Genomic DNA, 26,722 nt, shown 5'->3' with positions numbered 1-26,722 from the left:
GCATTGTTTTGGGATGATCTGATGCATTTTGATATGTAAAGGCAGTCTCTGTGGGTTTTTAGAGAGGATTTCAATCCCCTTTGGCATTTACTCGTGATTTTCCTCATTTAAAATGTTACAAAAGATTTCTACTTCAAATAAATGCTGTTCTTTTTATCTTTTTACTAATCAAAGAATCCTGTGGAAAAATATGTGTCCCACAAAAATATTAACTGTTTTCAACAAACTGGAGTCACCAAATCAGCATATTAGAATGATTTCTAAAGAATTAAGTCAAGTCAAGTCACCTTTATTTATATTGCGCTTTTCACAATACAGATTGTTTCAAAGCAGCTTTACACTAATAATAGAAAAATAATGCAACAAAGTTTGTTTTGGCTGTACAGCAGCTCTAGAAGAAAATAGTGTCATTGTCCAACTTAAAGGGTAACTCTCGCCAAAATTGAACCTAGGCTCTTTTTTGTTAACCTACCTGAGTCAAACGTTCGTGTAAAAGCATAATTAGGATCAAATTAGTCAAAAGTAGTCGATCTCCGAATGCAACGTACTGAACTGACTCCATATGAGGAAATGTCATGAACTTGTAATTTCAATGAAAAAGCATGATAACTTAGATAAAAAAAAATTATCCGTGAATTTATATGGAAACAAGCTTTAGGAGCTTTCCATCTTTACTCTCCTCATGTTACGTTGCATTTGGAGATCGACTACTTTTGACTGATAAATTTCAGCCACCGTAAACACTAACTGATAAAGTGAGTTGTACAAAACCTTTCTTTTTAGTAAACTTTGTGTACACAAACAATGTAGTAAATGCTCAAGTTCATGTGTAGAGCCCAGTTTTATGTTGTGTCGAGCCTTCTTAGTGTTTTAAAAATAGCGATTTTGGTGCTATCATAGAAGTGCCCCATGCACTCCCATTCAAAAGGCATTTTGACCTAAAACAAAAATACGGTCAATCTTAAAAGTGGCATTTCCATTCTAATTATGCTTTTACACGAAAGTTTGACCCGGGTAGATTAACAAAAAGAGCCTACGTTCAATTTTGGCAAGAGTTACCCTTTAAGTAAGTTCAGTGTTGATTCATTTCCATTGTAAAAATCATTAGATATTCATTTTGTTAATTTATATGCAGTCATGATGTCGTCCAGCTGGGTTCAATTCTCATACAATGGTGTTAATGCAGGTGTAAGGCTGGAAGCTTATGCTGCTATTTTGAACCAATAATCGGAAAACAAAAGGCAGTTGAAGGATAGCGTGTATAATTCAAATATTTATCTGACTCCAATATAATTAATCTGACTCCATTAAAGTTGTTGTTATTCTTTAACCTCTTATTCTTTAAAGGTAAAGGTCTTTCTTAGAACTGATAGGAAAACGTAGGATTTAACCTGAACGTTTAGATAACGAAAGTTATAATCACTTTAGCTTTCAACATAATCGGTAATAAAAGGAAAGATTCTCAAAGCCTTTAAAACAGGCAAAGTTATGTATTAAGTTACATGTTTAACTTAATTTACAGACAGTAGAATGGAACAACATACTGTGTAGAAACTTAGTGGCAACAAATAATGCACAGCACTGTCGTGCAGAAGAGGCCGTAAAAGCCTTTCTTGTGGTATGAGGTTACGCACCGATGTGCGGGAGTGGCAGGGTTAAAGCCTTTCTCCTAGATCAACAGTTACCTTTCCTTCTTATACCCTGAGCAAAGCACTGTTAAACATGAGTGGAATACCAACACCGAAACTGACCAACAGGAAACCAAAAGATGAGGCAGATGGGTGGAGATCCAGAGTGGGAGAAGAACATTAACATATTCTCCTCAATGTATGTTTAAGCAATAGTGTAGAAAAGGCCCCAAAGTTATGTTTGTGTTGCTATTATTTAGTACAGGTGACCATATTGTGCTTTATGTTTCACATTTACTTGCGTTTATTCAGTGCTTGTAACCGGGTAGCCAAAGCGCGTGCTGGTTTGTATCTGACGTCACACAGTTAGTATGCAGTATGATAGAGATAGTCGGTCGGTTGGATTGTAATTGTGAGCGGCACCTTTCTTTGTGTGCGTAAATGAGAAGAGTAAGTATATCTGATGCATTACTAGTGATATTGTATTTCTTTGTCAAACCAGCTATTATTTTAGCTATTTGGTGTAGATGAGAATTAGGAGTTTAAGGGTCGCTACACGACCGTTATACTACTTCCGACTCAGTACGTCGGGTCAAAATATGGCATATCGTGTTTAGACATGTTTATACTTTACTACTTGTTGTTAGGATTGTTCAGTACTTTGTGGTTGAGTAAAATAAGAAGTAAGTGGTGTTAAATATTATTATCTGGACCGCTATCGAGGCTTCTCTATCAAGGCTTTGCTAGCTCGAACGGAACAAAGCAGGGTCCGGGGTTTTCATAATAAAAGCATCTAGCCGTTTAGTTAGTTGGAGGCTTTAAAGCGTATCATAGATGACAGGAAGTGCTGTCTACGTTAGTGGTAACTTAACGCATGGTAGAAAATCTGAGAATCCCATATACCGGTAATAAGTGTTTTCAAGAATCCTTTCTCTCTGCTTACATTGTTAGAGATTAAGAGATATAGCCTATAGTCATATTCTGATTATTGTTTAGTTTATGTTTGGTAATGTACTGTATATTAGTGCTTAAGAAGGAATGAGTGTATGTTTCCTCTATTCATTTGTATTTTGTTTCTCTCTTTATAGAAACCACACTTAGGCCCAATTCCAATTCTACCCCTTACCCCTTCACTTTCCCCTACCCTTGTTTTGCGCGTTCCCGTGAAGGGGTAGAGTTGTCTCGATTCTCTTTTGGTGGGAGGGGTAGGGGTAGGGGTAGGGGGAAGGGCCAGATAGCCCTTGAAACGAAGATTTTTCGGGACCACACTTCAAACGAAGGGGTATGAGAAATGTACCTGCATACATCGGCTACAGAGGCAACATGGCTGCCAATAATCATTTTCTTTATGTCACATTCAATCTTGTGTTCATATTAACGGTCATGTTCTTCAAAGAAACGTTTGCAAAAAAATTGCTGAAGTTCGTTAACGATAGTCCCGCAACATATTTTCATGTCTGATAACTGCTGAATGTAATTGCGGTAGGGAATTGGCTTATCTTTTACCGTATGTCTGCTATGAACGCATTGTTTTCTTGTGGTTATATGTGAACACGATATAAACGAACAGTGCTTACACAGTTTCGTGCTTTTTGCAACATGATCAACCAGTCTTGTATGTTCTTTATCAAACAGGGACACCTGAGGAAACCCGGAGGCTCATTCGTTTTCGCGCAGACAACGAGCAACGTTTCCTGAAGTCCAAAAATACTTAGGCTTCGAAGATATCGTCATCTCCGTTGTTTTCTGCGAACTTCAGAAGAAAAATGCTAAAAAATTGCTGTAACCCACGCAATTGAGATGACTACAGCTGACGACGGAATTTTGGAAGTTTGTGATAAACATTGGCGCGTCTCCTGTGACGTAGGTACTAGCGACAACGTATAATGATGTGTAACGGTGTTGTAGTGGTGTCCCATTTCTTAGGGGAATATTTTCACCCCTACGCCTTGCCACTCTGTTTCAAGGGGCAAGGGTTAAGGGGTAGGCGAAGAGGTATAAAATAGAATTGGGATTGGGCCTTACACTCAGAACTATCTCTCAGCTCTTTATTTCATACTCTGGAATATTTGGCCTTAAGTGGTGTTCTGGCTGACACACCTGAGTGAACCTGGTGATAAACCCAGAATTAGCACCCAGACTGAGCCCATTATCTCCACTACAAATAATACCTAGATTGTACATTAGGATACTTTAATATCTCTATTAAGTTCAGCACCATTCTTTTCAGTTTATAAGCTGTCAGATGAGACCAAACATGACATAGTTACATATTAGAACACACTAATAAATAAACAGTATGTAGTTGAAAGCATATGTCCTGTGAAGCAAATGGTACAGACGTGTCATTAAGGTGCAAACGACTCCGTCTCTCCTGACAGAACCATCCTGTGCCTGGAGTGTCCCAACAGTCCTCAATCAGCATATTGATGAAATCCCTGCACTAGATCGGCATTAGCATACTGGGATGATGAAAGCCATTGTGCCACGTTTAATTCACATGTATACCTTTAAAAGGCTTTATGAGGTACTAGGGCAGTAAAGAGTTCTGCCCATATTTGCTCAGCCCTACACAGGCAGATCAATAATATTGTTTAATATATTAAGTGTCCCCGACTAAGCAAGTCAGAAGCGACAGTGGCAAGGAACCCAAACTCCATCAGGTGACAGAATGGAGAAAAAAAAAACCTTGGGAGCAACCCAGGCTCAGTCGGGGGTCAGTTCTCCTCTGGTCAACAAACAACAGTGTATGATTATGATTCAGGGAGCATTACAGGTCAGAAGTCAGACTGGATCAGAACATTTCAGAATATTTATCCAGTTCCATCTGGTTGAAGATGAATCATGTGACATTAAAGACTAGAGAAATGATGCTGAAAATACATATTTTAATAACAATATAATTGTAATAAAATATGTTTACTGTTTTTATTGTATTTTTGATTGAATAAAATGCATCTTTAGCGAGCATAAGATAATTCTTTCAAAGCATAAAAAATCTAACCATCTATATTAAGGATTACATTTTGAAGTATTTTGTGAGCCATAAGCATCTCTTGCCCTGAAGCCCTAGTTATCTCCGTTTCCTGGTTGATTCAGTCTCTACTCTCACTCTGGGTCCCTTTGGGCGAGCCGGCAAATTCCTCTCGGAGCTCCATGCTTAAACGTCTATTTAGTTGGTTTCCTGCTTGATTCACTCTGTTGCCATCGTCCTGGCGTATTTGTGGTGGCTGTGGGGCATCACCCCCTTCCGAGACGTCCTCACGCTACCTTAGTTGAGGAGCTTGGCGCTGTCCTACCGCAGGAGGCGGTGGGTCCCCTCTCCAGCCCATCCGGGGCAAGCGTACTGCTTGATGTATAGCTGCCTGAGCACTGCCATACATAAACACCTGAGAAGAGCAAAGATGACTTAGTATGTTTTTTTAAAATAAGATATTTAACAAGTTTTCTGTTCCCAGCACTTACAAAGATGGCTAATGCAATAGTAAGCAGCACAGGTATCTGTTGAGTGACTGGTATATCCTTCAACAGTGCTTTCAGGAACTCACCGATACCCTCCCCAATTTGCTTCAAGGGATCTGTGATGAAGCTGGTTATGGTGACCGTGATAGCCTGAAATAAAAAAAAGCCACACAATTATTATCAATGCATTTCATTGTATCTTTTATTACAGCTCTGATAACCGCTTTTGAAACTGTAAAAAAAAAAAAATATATATATATATATATATATAATATATATAATTAATAAATTAAAATAAATAATTAATTAAAAAAAAACAATAAATATAATTGTCACAGTCATGTATAGTTTCATTGTCTTGTTTAGTTTCTAGTCATAGTTTGCTGTCACTGTTTTACCTGTGTTCATCTAGCTCTGTGTATTTAATGCTGCCCTCACATGCTATTGGAAATGTCCTACTTTCCACTTCTGAAGTCATGATTACGAGCTCACCGCATTCAAGTGCTTTGTTGTCGGAAAGAACAGGAATCATAGAGGACATCAGGTTTGTTCTTTCTTGCTTATTTATTGAGAACATTTTATTAAAGTCAAAATTATATTTAGAATCCCATTCGTTAACCATTAATGTTCACAACCCTAAAATAGTCAGCTTGCTGGCAACTCTGGAATTTTGGTCAAATACAGGCTATTTTCCCTGTGTATAAAACATACAATACACTGCCATTATAAAGCTCGGAAGCATCAGGGTGTTTATTAACTATAACTCTGATTGTATTCGTCTGACAGAATGTCATATACACCTAGGATGGCTTGAGGGTGAGTAAATCATGGGCTAATGTTCATTTTAAAGTGAACTACTCCTTTAAAGGGGTGGTTGATTATGATTTCACTTTTCTAACTTTAGTTAGTGTGTAATGTTGCTGTTCGAGCATAAACAACATCTGCAAAGTTACAACGCTCAAAGTAAAGGAAGATATTTGCTTTTAAAGAAATAACAATGCTAAATCATAAAACAGATGTATGTACAATAACATTAAGATGAGAACTGAGAACTGGATATCACTGCACAAGGAGCCTACTTTGAAGGGGATAGCAGCCAAATTTAAATGGGGTAAAGTTTTGGATTTTATAGGCACACTGAACTTTTTTTATTGCACTCTGAACATATTTCAGTTTCCTTGCTTTAAGCCCTGTCAGTAGTTGTTATTTGGATATATTTGTCAAAGAAGAAAGGAAAGATTATAATTCAACATGAGGCTATTGCATCCATAAAAAAAACCTATTAGCAGAAACCATACCATAACTTTGTCTCCCAAATTGGTACTTTCGCCTATCATGCCAACACTGCAACTCGTGTGTGTGTGTGTGTGTGTGTGTGTGTGTGTGTGTTTATAGTGTAGCTTTCTAGTGCTCTTTTAGTTATCATATTGTGCATTTCAGGAGAGACACTAAGCGCAGACAAGTGGATGATGTCCATGGAAGGAACAATTGTGATGGGCCCCACAACAGTCTTTTGAATGGAGTGGCTGCAACCTTCGCTGCTTACTATGTGTCCAACATGCAGTATCCTAAAGACGCCTCAGGGACTTTATACAAAGGTATGTTTAAACTTTTGACACACTAATAAAGAAAATAGATCCATCACTCTCATATGGAACGTCCCATGAATCACTACCTTATTGTCCAGTATTGTTAGGCTTTGATAGATTATGCATTGATGTCAATAGACGGGTTTCCATCCAATAAAAAAATTACTTTTAAACGCATTTGTAAAAATTTGGCAATAAAATCCCTCTAATTGGAGAGCGTTTCGATCAACTCTGTTATGCGAATTAGAAATGGAAACACACCTTGGGAGGAGTCGTGAACCGCTGTGGGATCAAACCGTAAGGTTGTCAGGGCAACTTGAAACACCTGATAAAATTGCAACAAAAGCGAATTTATGAGAATACATCTGTTCCCATCAACGAAATATTGAGTCAATCCACATAGAAGTTTTTATTCCCATTAGAATACACTCACCTAAAGGATTATTAGGAACACCATACTAATACTGTGTTTGACCCCCTTTCGCCTTCAGAACTGCCTTAATTCTACGTGGCATTGATTCAACAAGGTCCTGAAAGCATTCTTTAGAAATGTTGGCCCATATTGATAGGATAGCATCTTGCAGTTGATGGAGATTTGTGGGATGCACATCCAGGGCACGAAGCTCCCGTTCCACCACATCCCAAAGATGCTCTATTGGGTTGAGATCTGGTGACTGTGGGGGCCATTTTAGTACAGTGAACTCATTGTCATGTTCAAGAAACCAATTTGAAATGATTCGAGCTTTGTGACATGGTGCATTATCCTGCTGGAAGTAGCCATCAGAGGATGGGTACATGGTGGTCATAAAGGGATGGACATGGTCAGAAACAATGCTCAGGTAGGCCGTGGCATTTAAACGATGCCCAATTGGCACTAAGGGGCCTAAAGTGTGCCAAGAAAACATCCCCCACACCATTACACCACTACCACCAGCCTGCACAGTGGTAACAAGGCATGATGGATCCATGTTCTCGTTCTGTTTACGCCAAATTCTGACTCTACCATCTGAATGTCTCAACAGAAGTCGAGACTCATCAGACCAGGCAACATTTTTCCAGTCTTCAACTGTCCAATTTTGGTGAGCTCGTGCAAATTGTAGCCTCTTTTTCCTATTTGTAGTGGAGATGAGTGGTACCCGGTGGGGTCTTCTGCTGTTGTAGCCCATCCGCCTCAAGGTTGTGCGTGTTGTGGCTTCACAAATGCTTTGCTGCATACCTCGGTTGTAACGAGTGGTTATTTCAGTCAAAGTTGCTCTTCTATCAGCTTGAATCAGTCGGCCAATTCTCCTCTGACCTCTAGCATCAACAAGGCATTTTCGCCCACAGGACTGCCGCATACTGGATGTTTTTCCCTTTTCACACCATTCTTTGTAAACCCTAGAAATGGTTGTGCATGAAAATCCCAGTAACTGAACAGATTGTGAAATACTCAGACCGGCCCGTCTGGCACCAACAACCATGCCACGCTCAAAATTGCTTAAATCACCTTTCTTTCCCATTCTGACATTCAGTTTGGAGTTCAGGAGATTGTCTTGATCAGGACCACACCCCTAAATGCATTGAAGCAACTGCCATGTGATTGGTTGATTAGATAATTGCATTAATGAGAAATTGAACAGGTGTTCCTAATAATCCTTTAGGTGAGTGTATTTGATGTGAATTTTAACCTTTTCCAGTCAGGATTTCTTTTTCAAATGGTTAAAGGAGCTGTATGTAAGAAATGTATTTCAATTAATCATAAAATGGCCCTGATATGTCACTAGACATTAAGAAATCATGTTCATTTCAAATACTTATATCACTGACAACAGTAGTCCAGCCAGGATATTGTCATTTAAAAAGTGAAGTTGCAGCCCTCAACTGATGTTGATGTTGTCATCTTGTGTTTTGGCCTGAAGCTCCACCCTCCGGCTATCTACCAATCACGAAGTCAGTAGTGTTTCGCCATCCGGGTTGCCAGCTCAGCTCTAGTTACCACAGCTGCAGCTACAAACGTTCGTGCTGGATCCTGCAGCCTATCTGGCAACCTCGAGTCAGGGGGGAGGGGGAGGGGATACACCGCTCTACAGTAATTTGAAAGTGATTGCAGTACCAGTTTTGGCCACAACCTTACATATGGCTCCTTTAAAATGTGCATTAAAAAGTTGGATGGAGACCCAGCTATTACTGTTAAGTGTCTGTTCTACCAAGAGTTGGTATTCCCCTGCAGGACATTTGTGTAAACAGAAGAGTCTGACGGACAGTTTAACATTACAACTTTCATTAATTAAATGACATTTTTCTGAAGTATGGTTAAGGTATTTAGCAGATGCTTTTGTCCAAAGCGTCATACAATACAGTACATGCATGCGTACAATGACGGTAGATATTTACGAAAAATAATGTAAAAGCCAATGTAATTGTAAATGTTAAGTTGTTTAAGTTGTTCATGTTAAATACATTAAGTCATTTTCTTTTATGAGCAAGTAGGAATAGGTTACTTATGTTTTTTACACATTTGTCATTATTTAACAGATATAAAAACTTGAAACTTGATACTTTTGTAATATGTATTTTTGCACAGTTTGTTAATAAAACAAAGAAAATATACCTTTGTGTTTTTAATTGGCTAATATGGGAAATTACAGCATTTATTGTAATATTTACAAATAACAGGATATATACAGTATATTGAATTACAATATTAAATAGTAATTCTGTCCTGTGAAATTACAGGAAATTCCTGGCAACTGAGTTGCAGTAAATATACAGTAAATTGAAATAAATTACAGTATTTTACTGTAATAATTCTACAGTAGCACTGCTGTATAAATACAGTTTATTTTATTTAGTAAAGATAGACTTTATTGTAACAGTAAAAATCCTGTATATTTCTTGCTGTAAATTTATGGCAATTAGTTGCCAGGAATTTCCTGTAATTACAATAAATTTAACAACAAGACAAGGCATCCATTGTATCCATTGTGGAATTTTATTTTTTTTGTGGTTTAATGTTTATGGCACCCCCAACTCGGGTTTCAAAATGATCCCAGAGCATTTGTAACATTAGCTAAATCTTTACTGTCACTTTTGATCAGTTTAATGCATTCCTGCTGAATGTTTTCATTCATTATACTAATTTTAAAAAATTGCATCTGATTTATCAGAAATGGAACGTACTAATATTTAACAGCATTAGCAATATCCATTGTCAGTCGACCTCTAGTCTCCTATCATATTCAAGTTTCAGTCATTGGAAATTAAAAGATACAAACCTTAGTTGGAGGCACAAGCAAAATGGGGTTCACCACTAGGGCTTCGTAATATTTTTTGCAAGGATCATCTTGAAGAGTCCATGTCCGTCTGTACCACTCTGAATCAACAAAGAGTTACAACAGTTCATCAGAAAATAATTATTTACTCAACCTCATGTCATTTTGTGGCAAGCAGGACGAGGCCGAGGGCCGTAAGAGAACGATATTTTTAATGAAACCTGAGAGATTTCTGTCAGCCCATAGAAACTCTGACAGTTCAAAAGGTTCATAAAGAGATTGTAAAATAAATCCCATATGAATCTAGCAGAGACTTGATCGCTCATCACTTTATATGATGAACACATTTAATTAATGCTTTTAGTCACATAAACATTGATCAGCGAACATATATTGAGCACATCAAATACGGTCAATGAAGCAAAAAAAGGTTTGTTATTGCGCTTCAAGCAAGTATAAGCTCTATATTTTGCTAATCAATGTGAACAAAAGCCTAAATTCAATCTGTTCATAATATAAAGCAATCGTGTCCCTTCAGAAAACTTGGATTAAACTGCTTGATTCATATAGATTTATTTTGCGATCTCTTAATGAACATTTTGAAGCATCAGCGTTTTGGGTAAATACTCAAATCTCTCAGATTTTACAAAAAAGATCTTAATTTGTGTTCCGAAGAAGAACAAAAGTCTTATGGGTTTGGAACGACATGAGGGTGAGTAATAGAATTTACTTTTTTAATAAACTAACCCTTTAAAAAATTCTAATTTTGGGGAATTTGTTCCTTTAACAGTAGCAGCTCACCTGATAAACTGTCCTTCCAGTCCAGTTCTTTCAGCCCAGTGCATTTGCCATTGAAGCTCTCCACTTCCACAATGTTCTTCTTGTGTTCCGCAAAGACAACCTAGCCAAAGTTTTTTTTTTTTTTTTTTTTACTCTTGAACACACATATTTATGTTTTATTCTCTTCATTGTCCTCTGTTCAATGCAAATAGCAAAAAATGTGATGGACAGTCGACAGTGTTTTGTGCAAAAGTGATTACCATATAAAGATGGAACCAATTCCAGATCAAGCTAATAAAAAAGCAAACAGCAAACATTCTCCTGAACTGGACAAACCAGGACACCACAGACCAGAGTTCAGTGCAGATAACGGCTACGACAATCAGAACAATCAATGAAACCTGTAGACAAAATACAGCACATATCCATTTATTAATATTAATATAATTATTTAATCATTTATCTCTAAAAGGCTTATACAAAAACTGACCCTCAGGGCTGTATCCGCATCCACATAAAACATGTCTTTGAAACGCCATTTCCAGGCTTCATTGTTGTGGCGTTTGAATTTGACCAGAATTTGACTGAGCGCCTCATCTATGGCTCCAGTGGTCCAGTCGTTCTCTTCATTCAAAAGCTTCTGGATCTCTGCCAGCGATTGCTTGGACAGCTTTACCTCGGCGTCATAGTGCTTGACTGTTTTTACATCATCAGGCTAAAGATTTTAAAACAGCACAAGTTGGGAAACCTTTAGCAATGTAGAGTAATATTGATTTAATTACCTGGATAAAACAGTCACATACCAGGCCAAGTTTTGAAGTTTCTTCAAGGAGCTTGGAAAGGAATCGCTTGAATACTGGAAGACATACTGGCTTTGAAGAGGTGGCGGTCCCCTGCTTTTTGTGTTCATCAAACTAAAAAAGAGAGGTAGCAACATGAAATAATATAATGTAAACAAACCCAAAGTATGGCGGAACAAATAAAGGGGATGGGCTGAATAAAAATGCACATTCACACTCTCACAGTAGATGGCGCTTATGGAACAGCAGAAAAGCAGACTTTACCCCGGTAAGTTAACCCCCGTAAACAAAGGGCTTGTTTACTCTTGGCATTAATATGCGACCTGTGTCCAGATGTTGTCCATATACATACTGAAAAAACAACAAGTGTAAACACTTTTGTGTGTCTTGGGGGTATTCCAGAAAGCAGGTTATCAGAGCCGGCGCCAGGACACACAAAACGGTGGGCATTCATAATTCTTGACGGGGACATGTTTGGGGGTTAAAAGTACTGAATCTCCTATTTAAAATATATTGCTGCCATGATAACCATTTAAAAAATGTACGTGCTTTCTTCACTTTTCCATTTTTGTTCACTGAGATGGAGCTGCGATGAAATATTGTTCTTGTAAATACTTTCCAGCATTTCAGTAATAAAAGGGTAGCCTACATCTTACGTACGGTGCTCGGCAATGATCAAAAAGGAACAGTGGATTTTGAATCTCTTCTTGTAAACTCAGATGTGGATTCAGACGGCAATTAATTCTCCACATGACCTGTTTGTCAAAAAAACAGTAGGTACTAATTTGGCCAGGGATTTTTAAGTGGGTTGGGTGAGAAAAAACACTGATATTATGGATTCTGACGGCACTAAAATCACAGACTTACCCCTGTTAATGTTTAAAATACCGTACGAGCCCATGAGAAACAATTAGCGTCCGAATAGGCCTAGGACTTAACTGACAGTAGCCTATGCTTTCACTGGCCTTTAAAAGCGCTCTTTAATTATAATAATATAATTAAATATCTAACAACAATCAGTGTAATGACAATTTTATTCTTTGCATGAAAACACTTGAATTAGCCTAATTGAACTGTCAGGGTGTATTATAACTTCAGAATTATATTCGTATAGATCTGCAACAGTGATAAGGTAAAGCTAAGAGTGGTCCAGACCAACCTTCCGAACATATGACTTACAGAAGGTATACTTAAAGGGGTGGTTCGGGATTTTTGACATCGGACCTCATTTTTAAGTCAGCCTGATTGTTATTCATCAGTGGAGAGATTTTGTTAAAAAAATTATCCAGTCCTTATATTTGGATAGTTAGCCGATGCTAGGCTAGCGCGAGTCAATGGTATATGTTAGCCAGCCATTAAAAACCGTTTTACCCACTCCACAGTGCACCAAACGCAAATCAATTATAACACTAGACTATCGATGTATATGTCCGTTGAGAGAATAATGTTAGAAATCAAACTTACCTTTCATCACATTGCATTAGTTATAATTTGTTCCCTGTAATCATAAGCCTTGTCTACAGCAGCAGCGGAGTGATATTGATTACCTAGGCAACCGAGTGAGCCGGTACACACATGACGCAAGTGTATTTACCTGCCGCTGGTACACTGATTACAGTGCGCTTCTGTTCTGTGTTTACTTTTTGCCGCATTACTAACCGGAGCAAAGTAAAATTCCGCAGCTGCTGAGAAACTAGTTCCTTTGGGATCATTGAGATGAAAGGTAAGTTTGATTTCTAACATTATTCTCTCAACAGACATATACATCGATAGTCTAGTGTTATAATTGATTTGCGTTTGGTGCACTGTGGAGTGGGTAAAACGGTTTTTAATGGCTGGCTAACATATACCATTGACTCGCGCTAGCCTAGCATCGGCTAACTATCCAAATATAAGGACTGGATAATTAAAAAAAAAAATGTCTCCACTGATGAATAACAACCAGGCTGACTTAAAAATGAGGTCCGATGTCAAAAATCCCGAACCACCCCTTTAACTAAGAACGTTTCGGGAAACACGTATTAACGATATGGTACAGCTTAAGGCGTAACTTAAGAACGACGTATCGTTAAGAAGGTTTCGGGAAACACAGCCCTGTCCAACACTGAATCGGTGTATAACAAATCGGTAACACTACAATAAAGTTCCATTTATTAAACTAGTTAACTACATTAGTTAACATTAACTATTAATAAACTGCACTTCTACAGCATTTTTTTTATCTTTATTCATGTTAATTTCACCATTTACTATAGTAGCCTACATTATTTAAATCAAAAGTTGTATTTGTTAACATTAGTTAGCCTAATGCACTGTGTGAAGTAACATAATAAAAATACAGCTGTTCATTGTTTGTTCAACTAAGATTAACAAAGATTAATAAATAACAAATGTATTGCTCATGGTTCATGTAAGTTAGCCTAATATTAACTAATGTAAACAAATCAAACCACATTTAACCCCTCTTAAAATGAGAATGTGTGTGCTTACCCCATTTTTTTAGTGGTTAGCAATATTTAACCTTAATAAACTACTGTATTTTCAGGTTATTTATATGACAATGTGTAGACTGGAGTGAGGTGAATACAGAAAAAAAGTGCAAAGCAAGTTGTTGTTAGATAGCTGCTAATTGTATTCAATTGCATATGGTAGAAAATTAGACTATTGGTTAAAATAAACTTTTTAATGGTACTTTTTTTATTCTACTTTTTGAAATTGATATGATTATATACCGTCTAGCAAAGAAGGATTTTATCGTACAAAGCTATGAAATCCAGTGGTAAAATCACAGCTTTAAAAATAAAAATAAAAAAAGAGGGCAAGAAAGGATGACAGTGTCGGTCGGCCACCACCGAAGACCAATTTTGACCCAGGAAAAACAATAATTTTGACCCCTTAGCAAACAAGCGATGACGCCTTCGGAAAAATGGAGTTGGGTTGTCGAGGTCAAAACACTATGGGCCCTATTTTAACGATCTGAAACGCAAGTGTCAAGCGCAAAGCGCAAGTAACTTTGTGGGCGGGTCTCGGCGCTGTTGCTATTTTCCCGGCGGGATAAATGACTCTTGCGCCCGGCGCAAATCTAAAATGGGTTGGTCTGAAGTAGCTTCATTATTCATAGGTGTGGTTTGGGCGTAACGTGAAATAAACCAATCAGAGCGTCATCTCACATTCCCTTTAAGAGAAGACGCGCTTTTTCCATAGCGGATTGCTATTGTAACGGCGGATTTGCCAGGCGCGCGCCAGGAGCGGTTCACAGCCAAGGAGAGCAACGCTCTCGTCACGGCCGTAGAAGAGAGAAGTTACATTGAAATGGAGAAACCCACCCAAATTAACTTCGGTTAAACAGGCGTATGATAATTTGGATAAATGTGTAAGCTAGATGTATGCTTTTATAATAAATCGTCTATCTATCTATCTATCTATCTATCTATCTATCTATCTATCTATCTATCTATCTATCTATCTATCTATCTATCTATCTATCTATCTATCGTAATAATGTATGATTTGCAAAAATGAAAACTGCTGCTTCTGTGTAGATGAGAGAATCAAAGTGTATGCGCGTTGTGCACACGCTACATTGATTATGGCCAAGCATGCGCCCTTAAAATAGCATATGAATAACATGCGCAACCCGCCACTGACTTTAAACAATTTTTTCCTGGTTAGTGGCGCAATTGTTTTCTAAACCTGCAAAATAGCATGAAGGAACGTTTGCGCCGTAACACGCCTCCTCTTTGCGCTGAACCGCCCCCGGGAGCGCAAGTGTATTTCCTAACTTACCGACGCGCTTCTGTGGAGGGAAAAGTCCGCTTTGCGCGGGTGCAAAATAGGAATGACATGCGTCGGTGTACAAAGTCACTTGCGCTGGGTGCAAGATAGGGCCCTATATATGCTGTGAATCAAATAAACGTATTATTATAAATAATGTTGTCATTTTATTACTCTTACACTGAATGTTTGGATTTTGTGAATAAATATTGAATCATTTTTTATTAATATTTAACCCCCACTATCCGCCCACACAGTCAAGATCAGATTGTGTAGCGACTCCTTTGAAAATGCCTCGGGTTACAACTGTAACCTTTGTTTAACTGAGAACAAGGATCGAGACACTGAAAAGACAGTTACACGCAGTGAACCTTCATCACTGCTCGCGCAGGTGTCCTGTTAGGGGTGTAGCCATCATTTCAGAAGTGAGGGGGAGGGGGACAGTCAGGTGCAATAACAGTTTTTATCTGATCTTTGTCTAATTGACAGATTTTATTTTATTTTTTTATCTCATCTCTTTTAATTCGGAATGCAATTTATTCCTGTGATCAAAGAAATCTTTCTAATATGCTGATTTGCTGTTCAAGAAATATTTCTTATCATCAATGTTGAAAACAGTTGTGCTGCTTAATATTTTTGTGGAAACCACGATACCATTCAAACATTTGTTGTAAGATTAAAAATAGAAATTAATAGTTTTATTTATCAAGCATTCATTAAATTGAGCAAAGAAGACATTTAAAATGTTACAAAAGATTTCTATTTAATAAATGCTTTAATAACCTGTATATGCTCCCAATGAGCCAAATAATGAAAAATAACCAAATTGCTTACCACAGCTATGCAGACAACACAGCTCTACTTAGCCCTATCGCCTAATGACTAACAGCCCCATTGACTCCCTGTACCAATGCATTGACGAAGTCAACAGTTGGATGTGCCAAAACTTTCTTCAGTTAAACAAAGACAAAACTGAAGTCATTGCGTTTGGAAACAAAGATGAAGTTCTCAAGGTGAACGCATACCTTCACTCCAGAGTCAGACTAGTTTCAGTAGTCATGTCAAAGCAATAACTAAATCAGCATACTATCATCTGAAAAATATTGCAAGAATTAGATGCTTTGTTTCCAGACAAGACTTAGAGAAACTTGTGCATGCTTTCATCACCAGCAGGGTGGATTATTGTAATGGACTCCTCACTGGCCTTCCCAAAAATACCATAAGACAGTTGCAGCTCATACAGAACGCTGCCGCTAGGATTCTGAGCAGAACCAGAAAATATGAACATATCACACCAGTCCTTAGGTCTTTACACTGGCTCCCAGTTAGATTTAGGATTGATTTTAAAGTATTATTACTGGTATCTAAATCATTCAATGGCCTAGGACCTCAATACATTGCAGATATGCTTACTGAATATAAACCCAACAGATCACTCAGATCATTATGATCATATCAGCTAGAAATACCAAGGGTTCACTCTAAGCATGGCGAGTCCGCTTTTAGCTATTATGCCAGCCGCAGCTGGAACCAGCTTCCAGAAGAGATCAGATGTGCTCCTACAGTGGTCACATTCAAATCCAGACTCAAAACACTTCTTTTTAGCTATGCATTTACTGAATGAGCACTGTGCCACTGTTCGTCTGACTGTTTGTACTATACTGTATTTTATTTTATTTTTCTAAACTGTTCTAATTATTCTTATTTATTTGTATTATTTTTTTATTTCTTCTATGTAAGGCACTTTGAATTGCCATTGTGTATGAAATGTGCTATTCATTTGGTTCACCTGACGTCACTGTAGCTTTGCGCCGCCATCTTTACGACCGACGGTCTCAGTAATGCCTGCAATATGTTGTGCAGTTGGCTGCAACAATAGCCGAAAGAGGAACCCTGAACTGGTATTTTATTCTATACCAAAAGAAAAGGATAGAAGAGAGAATCATTTATTTAAAAGACCTGAAGTCTCATGTTGGCGTTTGTGTTAATTATATTTCCATTATACTCTCAATGCCCAACATTACACAGACATCGACAGATAATGTTTTTTCTTCATTTTATTTGTTGGATCTGTTTAAATGTTAAAGCACTTTATCATGGTAAGTTAGTAAGATTTGAGGTTGTTTTGAATATATGTCTGTCTGTCTGTTAGTTAATTCCTACCTAAATCTAATAAATATTTTTCTTAAGTTCATAAAGATATTGTCTTCGTCAGTGGCGTCATGCCCATTCAAAGTGAGGGGGCACGTGCCCCCTCAGATTTTTCCTCCCTGATAATTTTTTTTGTCACAACTTTATTCCTATTATGCTCCATAATATACCAGAGCCTATAACGACTCAAATGTATTCTTCTGGATGTGTAATTAATCGGACAGCAATGCATCAGCCCGCCCCTTTTTCCTAATATGGTGTCTGTGTATATCAAATCTAGAGCGCTACGCGAATCTTTGCTGTGTATGTTCAAGCAACTCACTCGTCTCGCACGTTGAGCTGGTAATGTTTTACAGATGGTCTTGAAGTGGTAAGTGGGCAAAGCAACAAATCGGCATTGAATTAGTTATCGGATGATATTAAAAGGTAGTGGGATTATTTGTGGTTGACCTGGAAATTTTAACTTGATCAAAAAGTTATGGATTTGATATTAGCTGCGAATTCAGAGCATTAACCTAAGTTGTGTCAGTGTAACGTTATCGATAGCTAGCCTAGTCTAACCGTAAACTAGTTGGCTAACGTTACTGCCATACAAAGCCATAGTAACGTTATCTGATCGGTTTTGATTACTTTTTTACATTTCTGTCAAATATTAACCATTTTCAAATAAACGGGGTAGTGTTAACCTTATTCAGCACTGAAATCTGTCAAACTTCTTTCAAAGTCCGTCATCACATATTAATATTAAAATAACTTAATTTCAGAGCACCACAAAGTCAGACCTCAGCACCTTTATGTACCTTTAATGTAAGATCGTTCTTAGGTCACATCCCAATTATCATAACATAAAAACGCTCTCGGTTACTAACGTAACCTCGGTTCTCTCTAGATGAGGGAACGAGTGTTGCGTAAGCTAGCTTACGCTACGGGAAAAACCCTTTTCTCGAGAATACTGAAGCCCAAAAATTATCCTTAATTTTTGCATTAGTTTAAAACGCATTGCTGCATAAGCAGACCTAGGCAGAGCGGCTCGCACGCCTATTGGTTGCTCAGCAGCAACTGCTGCAACCTATCCAGGACCTGCTCGTGACGAAGCACCAATGAGGGCGCGGACGCCCGTGTGCGTCACGTCCCGCCAGAATGGGCGTGGCTACAGGCTATAAAAGCAGGCCCGTGAGGTTATTCTCTGGTTTTTCAATCTGAAGCGAACCAGAAGTAGCACAAGCACGGCAGGGTTACGCAACACTCGTTCCCTCATCTAGAGAGAACCGAGGTTACGTTAGTAACCGAGAGCGTTCTCTTACGAGAGTACTCTCGTGTTGCGTAAGCTAGCTTACGCTACGGGAACCCAATGTAAAACGCCGTGCGTGCTAGAGAAGGTCCACATGCACGTTCCCAAGGGCATGTGCCCGGGGACAAACGTAAGTGGTAATATCTGGGCCGATGAGGGTTGGGCCCAGGGAGAGATAACCATTCCAGAGTGTGGGAATGGGTGCTTAATACAATAGAACAGCCAGGTACATCCGTGGGCTGAACTAAGAATGATAACACTGCCTGTCAGCCACCTGAACCCGAAGGACAGGTGAAAAAAGATCACAGACAGGAAGACCTGGTCTGTCGATCTGGAGCCTGTGTATAACACAAACCACACACAGTCTGTGTCGATCTGCAGCGAGAGCGAACAGAGCTAGTATGTTAGACTGACAACAGTTTAGCCTGTAGGGCAGGCACCTCCAGGTTATAAAACCTGATAAATGTAGACAGAGAGGCCCAGCCCGCCGACGTACAAATATCATGGAGCGAGACTCCGCGAGACCACGCCCACGACGAGGCCATGCCTCTGGTGGAGTGCGCTCTGACGCCCAGAGGGCAATGAAGGTTCTTAGACCTATAAGCCATAGCGATAGCGTCAACTATCCATCTGGACAGGCTCTGTTTCGATGTGGCTAAGCCCTTAGTGCGGCCACCGAACGAAACGAAGAGCTGCTCTGACTGCCTGAAAGCATCAGACCGTTCGACATAATTCTCAGCGCCCTGACGGGGCAGAGAAAATTCACATCGTCCTAACCCTCAGATCTCGGAAGAGCTGACAGTGAAATGATCTGTGATCTGAACGGAGTGGAAAGCACTTTGGGGACATAACCGTGCCTCGGTTTAAGGATGACTTTAGAGTCATTAGGCCCAAACTCCAAGCATGAAGCACTCACAGAGAGCGCGTGAAGGTCACCCACTCGCTTAACTGAAGCGAGAGCCATGAGAAAAGCGGTCTTCAGTGAAAGATACCGCAAATCCACGGACTGGAGGGGTTCAAAGGGTTCACCCTTCATGGCTTCCAGGACCAAGGAGAGGTCCCAGGCTGGAACCAGAGGGGGCTGAGGAGGATTTAACCTCCTAGCTCCTCTTAGGAACCTAACAATGAGGTCGTCTCTACCCAGTGACCGGCCATGCAAAGGTTTTGTAAACGCCGCAATGGCCGCCACATACACTTTGAGCGTGGAGGGGGACCTGCCCTCGTCCAAAAGCTCTTGCAGAAAGGAGAGAACCTCTGCAACGCACCAGCCGGAAAACACTGACCATTTAGAGGCGTAGAGCCTTCTCGTAGAGGGTGCTCTAGCCTGAGTAATTGTGTTCAACACTGCCGCTGGGAGGTCAGCGGGTACCCGTTGATGGCCCATGCATGCAGGGCCCATAAGTCGGGGCGCGGGTGCCAGATCGCGCCCCTGGCCTGGGAGAGGAGATCTTTCCTCACCGGAATCGGCCACGGGGTCGTGCTCGTCAGTTGCATCAGCTCTGAGAACCACACTTGATTCCTCCAGAGCGGCGCCACGAGGAGCACAGAGCATTTGCTCTCCCTGATGCGCTTGATTACCTGTGGTAACATCGCGATCGGGGGAAACGCATAGAGCGGACGGCTGGGCCAGTCGTGGGCCAGCGCATCTCTCTGTTTCGTGAAGAATACTGGGCAGTGCGCGTTCTCCGTCGACGCAAAGAGGTCGACCTCCGCTCTGCCGAAGATGTCCCATAGTAACTGGGCTATCTGAGGGTGCAGGGACCATTCCCCGGGGGGAATGTTGTCCCTGGACAGCATGTCTGGGCCCACATTTTGGGAGCCCGGGACATGTGATGCTCTCAGTGAGCGCAGGTTGTGATGGGCCCACAAGAGGAGGCGTTCCGCCAGCTTGTGAAGGCTCCGTGACCTGAGACCGCCCTGGCGGTTGATGTATGACACCACTGACATGTTGTCCGTGCGGACCAAAACGTTGTGGCCTTTGTGGAGGGGGAGAAAGTATCTCAAGGCATTTTCGACCGCTTTCATCTCCAGACAGTTTATGTGTAGGCGCCTTTCTGAGGCTGCCCACAGACCAAACACTGGTCTGCCCTCGTAGAGGGCGCCCAAACCTGAGTTGGATGCGTCTGTCGAGATTACTTTTCGTCTCGAAGCCATGCCCAGATCCACTCCTGACTGATACCAGTCTGCCGCCTTCCAGGGATTCAGTGCTGTGACACAGTTCTGAGTTACCCTGAGGCGAACGCGGCCAGCGGACCATGCTCGCAGCGGGACCCGCGTCTTCAGCCAGTGCTGCAGCGGGCGCATGAAAAGCAAGCCCAGCTGGAGCACTGCCGAGGCCGAAGCCATAAGACCCAGGATCCTCTGAAAACGTTTGAGAGGAAAAATGCTGCCGGTCCTGAAAGCTGCAGCTGAGCGCTGAATCTGCAGCGCGCGCTGTGACGTCAGCCGCGCTGTCATTGACACAGAGTCTAAGTCTGTTCCCAGAAAAGAGATTCTCTGGCTGGGAGACAGTAAACTCTTGGTCCAGTTGATTTGGAGACCCAAATCCCGTAAATGGTCGAGTAATAGAGCCCTGTGCGCTATTAACTCTGACTCTGACTGGGCTAGAATAAGCCAGTCGTCCAGATAGTTCAGTATTCGCATCCCCTGTTGTCTCAGGGGAGCGAGCGCTGCATCCATGCACTTCGTGAATGTACGGGGTGCTAAGGACAGACCGAACGGCAGGACGGTGTACTGATAGCTCAGCCCCTCGAAGGCGAATCGCAAGAAAAGCCTGTGATGGGGCGCTATTTGAATCTGAAAATATGCGTCTTTCAGATCCACAGAGATAAACCAGTCCCTCGGGCGAATTTGCGCGAGAATCTGACTGGTCGTGAGCATTTTGAACGATCTCTGCATAAGGGCTCTGTTCAGCCATCTGAGATCTAGGATGGGTCTGAGACCGCCATCCTTCTTTGGAACGAGGAAATATCTGCTGTAAAAACCTGCCTCGCTCAGTGTGTGAGGGACGGCTTCTACGGCTCGTTTCTCTAACAGTTTCGCAATCTCGGCGCGAAGTAGGTGTGCTACTTCGTTGTTCACCGTGGTTTCGACCCTGGCTCGAAAGCGAGGGGGTCTGCGAGCGAACTGTAGTGAATAGCCTCGTTCTACCGTGTTCAGTACCCATTCTGACACGCCCGGCAGCTCCCTCCATGCCTTTATGTGAAAAGCTAGAGGGAGAATAACGCGCGGGCTGTTGTCGCTGTGTGTGTGTGGCACATATCTCACAGCGCCTGAGAGAGAGAGCGCGCTCATGGAGGCACACACATAACACAGCTCGTGTCTGGTAGAGGGTGATTTACACACGGGACACGTTTTGTGTTTATTGACGGGGGCTCTGAATGAGTGCTTATCACAGAGCAGCCCGTGTTTGTGTGTAGGGATGAGCGCTGTACAGCGGGCACCTTTCCCACATTCAAAACACACACGGCGTGAGCCGAGTTTATCGATATGGGCCGTGAATGAGTGTGAGTCACTGAGTCGGCCGTGTTTGTATGTAGGCGCGAACACTGTGGAGTGGGCACATGACCTACATTTATAACACCATCGGCGTGAGCCGGATAAACAGACAGAATGCTCTTTCTGTGATTTATTTGGGGGCAGCGGGACTCGACCATCTTCGTCTTCCTTACGTGGTCAGGAAGACTTTGAGGGCTCTGCCTTTAGCACAATCTTGGACCGGGGTCCCCGAGGGGAAGGCGGTCTGTGGCGGCTGGATGAGCGTGAGCGCTGGGAATCCCTCGGCTGACGGCGCTGTGAGGCTGACGGTGGGGGAGGCAGTGGCGCTGATTTCCGGTTGGGCGGCTGTTTAGAGCGACCCGTAGCGGAACTGGAGCGCTTCGGCAAGAAATGCCGCATAGCCTGGGAGGTTTTCTGAACCTCGAGGATGAGACTGCCATCCGGCGGAAGGCGGGCAGAGGTGCGTGGCTACCGGTTCCTCGACCGGAGGAATGCAGAGGTAGCCCTTGTCTTTCGCGCCGTCTACTAGAGAGAGCGTCGAAGAGACAGTAGAACGCAGCCTGGCAGAAAATGGCGCCTTCCAGCTCTTAGTGAGCTCCTCGTGGAGCTCCGGAAGAAAGGGGGCAGGCCTCGTGTGAGGCGTCGAGCAGCGGCCTGGCAGAAAGCAACCGTCCAGCCTGCTGGGTGCAGGCTCGTCAGGAAGCGACCAATCGAGGCCGAGGTCCTCCACGGCCTTGGTAAGCAGGCGAAGAAGCTCGGCGTCGAACGTAGACCGCACACCGCTCGATTCCTGAAGAGAAGGGGCGGGGTCCGGAATGGAGCCCGACCAGCCTTCGCAGTCAGAAGCCAGGATAGAGCAGCTGTCCCCTTCTGCGTCATCTCCCCCCGACTCGATATCCACAGCGGGCGGCTGGCCGGCCGTGATAGAGGTGGGGGATGCAGAGAGCGATGCACACGGGGAGAGATCCGGCATGCAAGCGCTCGCGGCAGATGCCTCCGGTGTTCTCTGTGAACAGCGCTTTTTACGGCGCGGCCCAGAAGAGAGAAGCGGAGGGGCGGGATCCACGCTGAAAGATGCTAGGCGAGCCCACAGGGTCGCCATAGACATCACTTCACATTCCGGGCAGCCGCCCAGGGAAAGCGCGTGGTCCGCGTGTGTCCCAGGCAGGAAACGCACAGGATGTGGCGGTCCCCGTCGCTGAGATCGGCTCGGCAGGAGCCGCACTTTTTGAAAAGAGGCATTTGCAACAACGCCTCGCTCTTTTAGATGCAAGCGTGTGTAACGTAACACGCGGTAATGAAAAAGGATATTTGGCGCCGGATAGCGCAGCAGGAACGGCAGAGGAAGCGGCGAGATGGCTGGCTTGAAGCTCGTCCCGCTGAAGGCTCTTCGACGGCGCAGCTTCTCCGGAGAACAGCGAGGTGAGTGTCCACTTCGCTGAAGAGTTGAAAAATCAGAGAACAACCTCACGGGCCTGCTTTTATAGCCTGTAGCCACGCCCATTCTGGCGGGACGTGACGCGCACGGGCGCCCGCGCCCTCATTGGTGCTTCGTCACGAGCAGGTCCTGGATAGGTTGCAGCAGTTGCTGCTGAGCAACCAATAGGCGCGCGAGCCGCTCTGCCTAGGTCTGCTTATGCAGCAATGCGTTTTAAACTAATGCAAAAATTAAGGATAATTTTTGGGCTTCAGTATTCTCAAGAAAAGGGTTTTTCCCGTAGCGTAAGCTAGCTTACGCAACACGAGGGTACTCTCGTAAGAGAACTGCAATGGTACTGTTTTTAAAATCATGTGTAGTAGGCCTAAGTGTACAGTAAGTGTGTGTGTAAACATGCTTTAATGAAGTAGACTTCAAAAGCTTTTGAATTTGAGCTTACAGTTCTTTCATCAACCTGTCTTTTACATAAACTTACAAAATAGATACTTTAACTTAGTCCTCAGATAGAGGAGGGTTGCTGCTTGCTCCGTTAAGGTATTTCTGTCCCTCCCAAACTGCATTGAAATGGTATGTTTAGCAGCCAGAATTAAAAAAAATTCAGGGGGAGAAACCCCCTGACCCCTCCTAACATGATCCATATCACCCTTCAGAAAACAATTGCAACGTCTCAGATTGTGCCCCCCCAGAATTTTGGCTTGCATGACGCCCCTGGTCTTCGTCACATGCGCTTTAGATGTTATTTTGTGTTAGTAACGTTAGCTCTGCAGACGATGCATCTCAGCCTTGAAATGCATATTAAAGGACTAACGTTAATTCTTCCAAAAATGATAATTCTGCCGTCATTTACTCACTTTGTGCAAATCCTTAAGTTTACTTTCCGTGGAAGACAAAGGGACATTTTTGAATATGTATAGCCTATGGAGACTCTTCTTGTCGATGTAATGAAAGTGAATGAGTAACGTTAGCCTACTGGGGGCTGTCACGCAAAAAAAAAAAAAAAGACACACAAAAAAAAAATCACAGAAGTATAATAAAAGTGATGTAATACGTTATTAGATATCTAGTCCGTTATATTAATATCGTTATTTATTAATATGATAGCTTTATGTGACGAATAAACTGCAATTTAAGTCGTTATATTATAATCACTGATGAGCTTTACTTCTTGATAGCTTTTAATCGCAGCCGATTAAATGCATCATTCAAAAAGATTCGACTCGAAAGATTCTTTCATTTCGATATTTGTGTAACCTTCTCTATAATTGAACATCTGTTCTTTCGGACAGATATGGCAGTCTTTTATGATATTTGGCTGATGTCTCTGGCTTTGCTGATGCTGGTGTCTCTCTGGACTCTGCCAGCTGCTGTTCGGATTAGATAGATTCATTCATGACATCGCCTCGACTCTCATGAACTCGCGCCATGAAGCTCTATGACTTAAATATTTCTATATCATGAAAGGCCACTTGGGGCAAGCCTGGGACAAATAATAATGGACTAAAGAAAACTGGGGGTAACAAATAAGGATCGGAGCCTAAAATTGAAATTTTCTCCAGGTATCTCTGTTTCTCTCTTTCATTCAAATGGGCAGTTTGGGCGGCCATATCGGGCGAGTCGGTCGTAAATATGGCGGCGTCCTATTTGTAGTGACGTAGGTGACATCTATGAATATAAATAAACTTGCCTTGCCTAATACATTTAATAAATAGCACATCCCGAGCAGAACAACGGTTCGCTGACATTTTACAATGAAATGTTTCAATGGAGTCTAACGTTATTTACACTGAAAACAAAATTGTGAAGAATTTAATAAAAGAGTTTTTACCTCTGTGGGTTTTCTCGTTGCTCGTTCATCATCTTCCTGCTGGATAGATGCATTTGCACTAACAAACAGACAACAAAAAATAAGGAATCTACAGAATCCAAACAACGAACAGGTTGTCATCTTAATCCCTATGCTGGAACCGACAACAATAAGAGAACTCAGACTAACTATCAAAACTTCCGGGGTTGTTTTTTTTTAAATATCAAATATACACGCACACACACTATGATGTGTCGTTCGCGAACGAGCTGATTCGCCGCCTCCCGCTCGGGGATAGCCAAAAATCTTCAGACGCAGGCAGGGGCAGGGCAGAGCCTCGAACAGATCATGTTCATGTTCTATCATGTTTACTCTTCTAACAAGTTTGTTCAGTTGTACCCTAACTGATGAAAAGAAGATGTAGTGTAGCTTTTTTCAACAAACAGAAAAAGAAGTTGTGACACCATTGCCAGATGTTTTCCAGTCCTAAAAGTAAAACAAAAAACACAAACCATTCAAATTAAGTTGTCAGAGTCAGAGAGTCAGGTCAGCATTTAAGTATTATTTAATATTGCAGTACATCATATTTGCTAAAACTTGTTTTACCTATAGGCCTATCATCAGCAGCCTGTTTTTAAAAGATCTTTTAGAAAGGCATGGTCATCTCTTTTGAGCCTTTGCCAGTGATGCTTGATTTCTTTCAAGACAACATACTCTGAAATACTTCCCATCCCATACATGAAAAAATATATGACGTGTTGGTGATATCATATTTTATATTAAAATATTCTTATAAGAAATATAAAATGAAATGACACAACTCTGTCTCTTTTTGTTAAATTTCAATTTTATTGATCAATAATAGCCATTGTTAGCCTAGATGCCAGCCGAACTTGGCCCCGCCCACACAACATTTTAAGGTAGGGAAGTTAGGTCTGGACTTGATCCGTTGTGGAGCTGTTATGCTCGAACCAGAGCTGTTCGGATCAATCAAATTATCAGGGCGGGCTTTATACGATGATGGACAGATGATCAACTGTAACGTAATCATCCACGTCACCAACGAGCGCTTGGGTTGAATTCGTTCGTTTACCTATACTGCCCTGCAAAGGCAAAAGACCTTAACTCGCTAGAGTGTGAAACTGAGAAAAATGACTTTAAAGTTTCTGTTTTGTCTAGACAAAAGTATTATAGGTAGGACTCCCAAAATTTGACAACTAGTTGCTATAATGAAGAAATGTTTGTATGCAAAAAAT

At 41.6% G+C, this 26,722-nt stretch overlaps 1 protein-coding gene across 1 annotated transcript; it reads right to left on the bottom strand.

Moving 5' to 3' along the window:
• Nucleotides 1–273: 273 nt before the first annotated feature.
• LOC309476721 (chloride channel CLIC-like protein 1) lies at nt 274–25,709 on the bottom strand. Its single transcript, XM_082139897.1, has 8 exons — nt 25,488–25,709; nt 11,514–11,624; nt 11,201–11,425; nt 10,971–11,111; nt 10,732–10,831; nt 9,934–10,031; nt 5,094–5,240; nt 274–5,017 (listed from the first exon to the last, which is right to left on the bottom strand). Exons 1-8 carry the CDS (start codon nt 25,605–25,607, stop codon nt 4,895–4,897), a joined length of 1,065 nt encoding a protein of 354 aa, XP_081996023.1. The 5' UTR covers nt 25,608–25,709; the 3' UTR covers nt 274–4,894.
• Between the last annotated feature and the right edge of the window lie 1,013 nt (nt 25,710–26,722).

This window comes from Leuciscus leuciscus (genome assembly GCF_965113295.1).
Source record: "Leuciscus leuciscus genome assembly, chromosome: 15".
Lineage (NCBI taxonomy): Eukaryota > Metazoa > Chordata > Actinopteri > Cypriniformes > Leuciscidae > Leuciscus > Leuciscus leuciscus.
Note: the sequence above shows the minus strand (reverse complement) of the source record. Positions and strands in the feature narration are given on the sequence as shown.

What these genes read in the sequence shown, in the direction of transcription:
- LOC309476721 (XM_082139897.1), bottom strand. Translation starts at nt 25,607, where the DNA reads ATGACAACCTGTTCGTTGTTTGGATTCTGTAGATTCCTTATTTTTTGT. An exon ending in CAACGAGAAAACCCACAGAG is followed by an intron (nt 11,625 to 25,487) that starts GTAAAAACTCTT and finishes TCTCTTTTTTAG; the next exon opens with TTTGATGAACACAAAAAGCA. An exon ending in AAACTTCAAAACTTGGCCTG is followed by an intron (nt 11,426 to 11,513) that starts GTATGTGACTGT and finishes TAAAATCTTTAG; the next exon opens with CCTGATGATGTAAAAACAGT.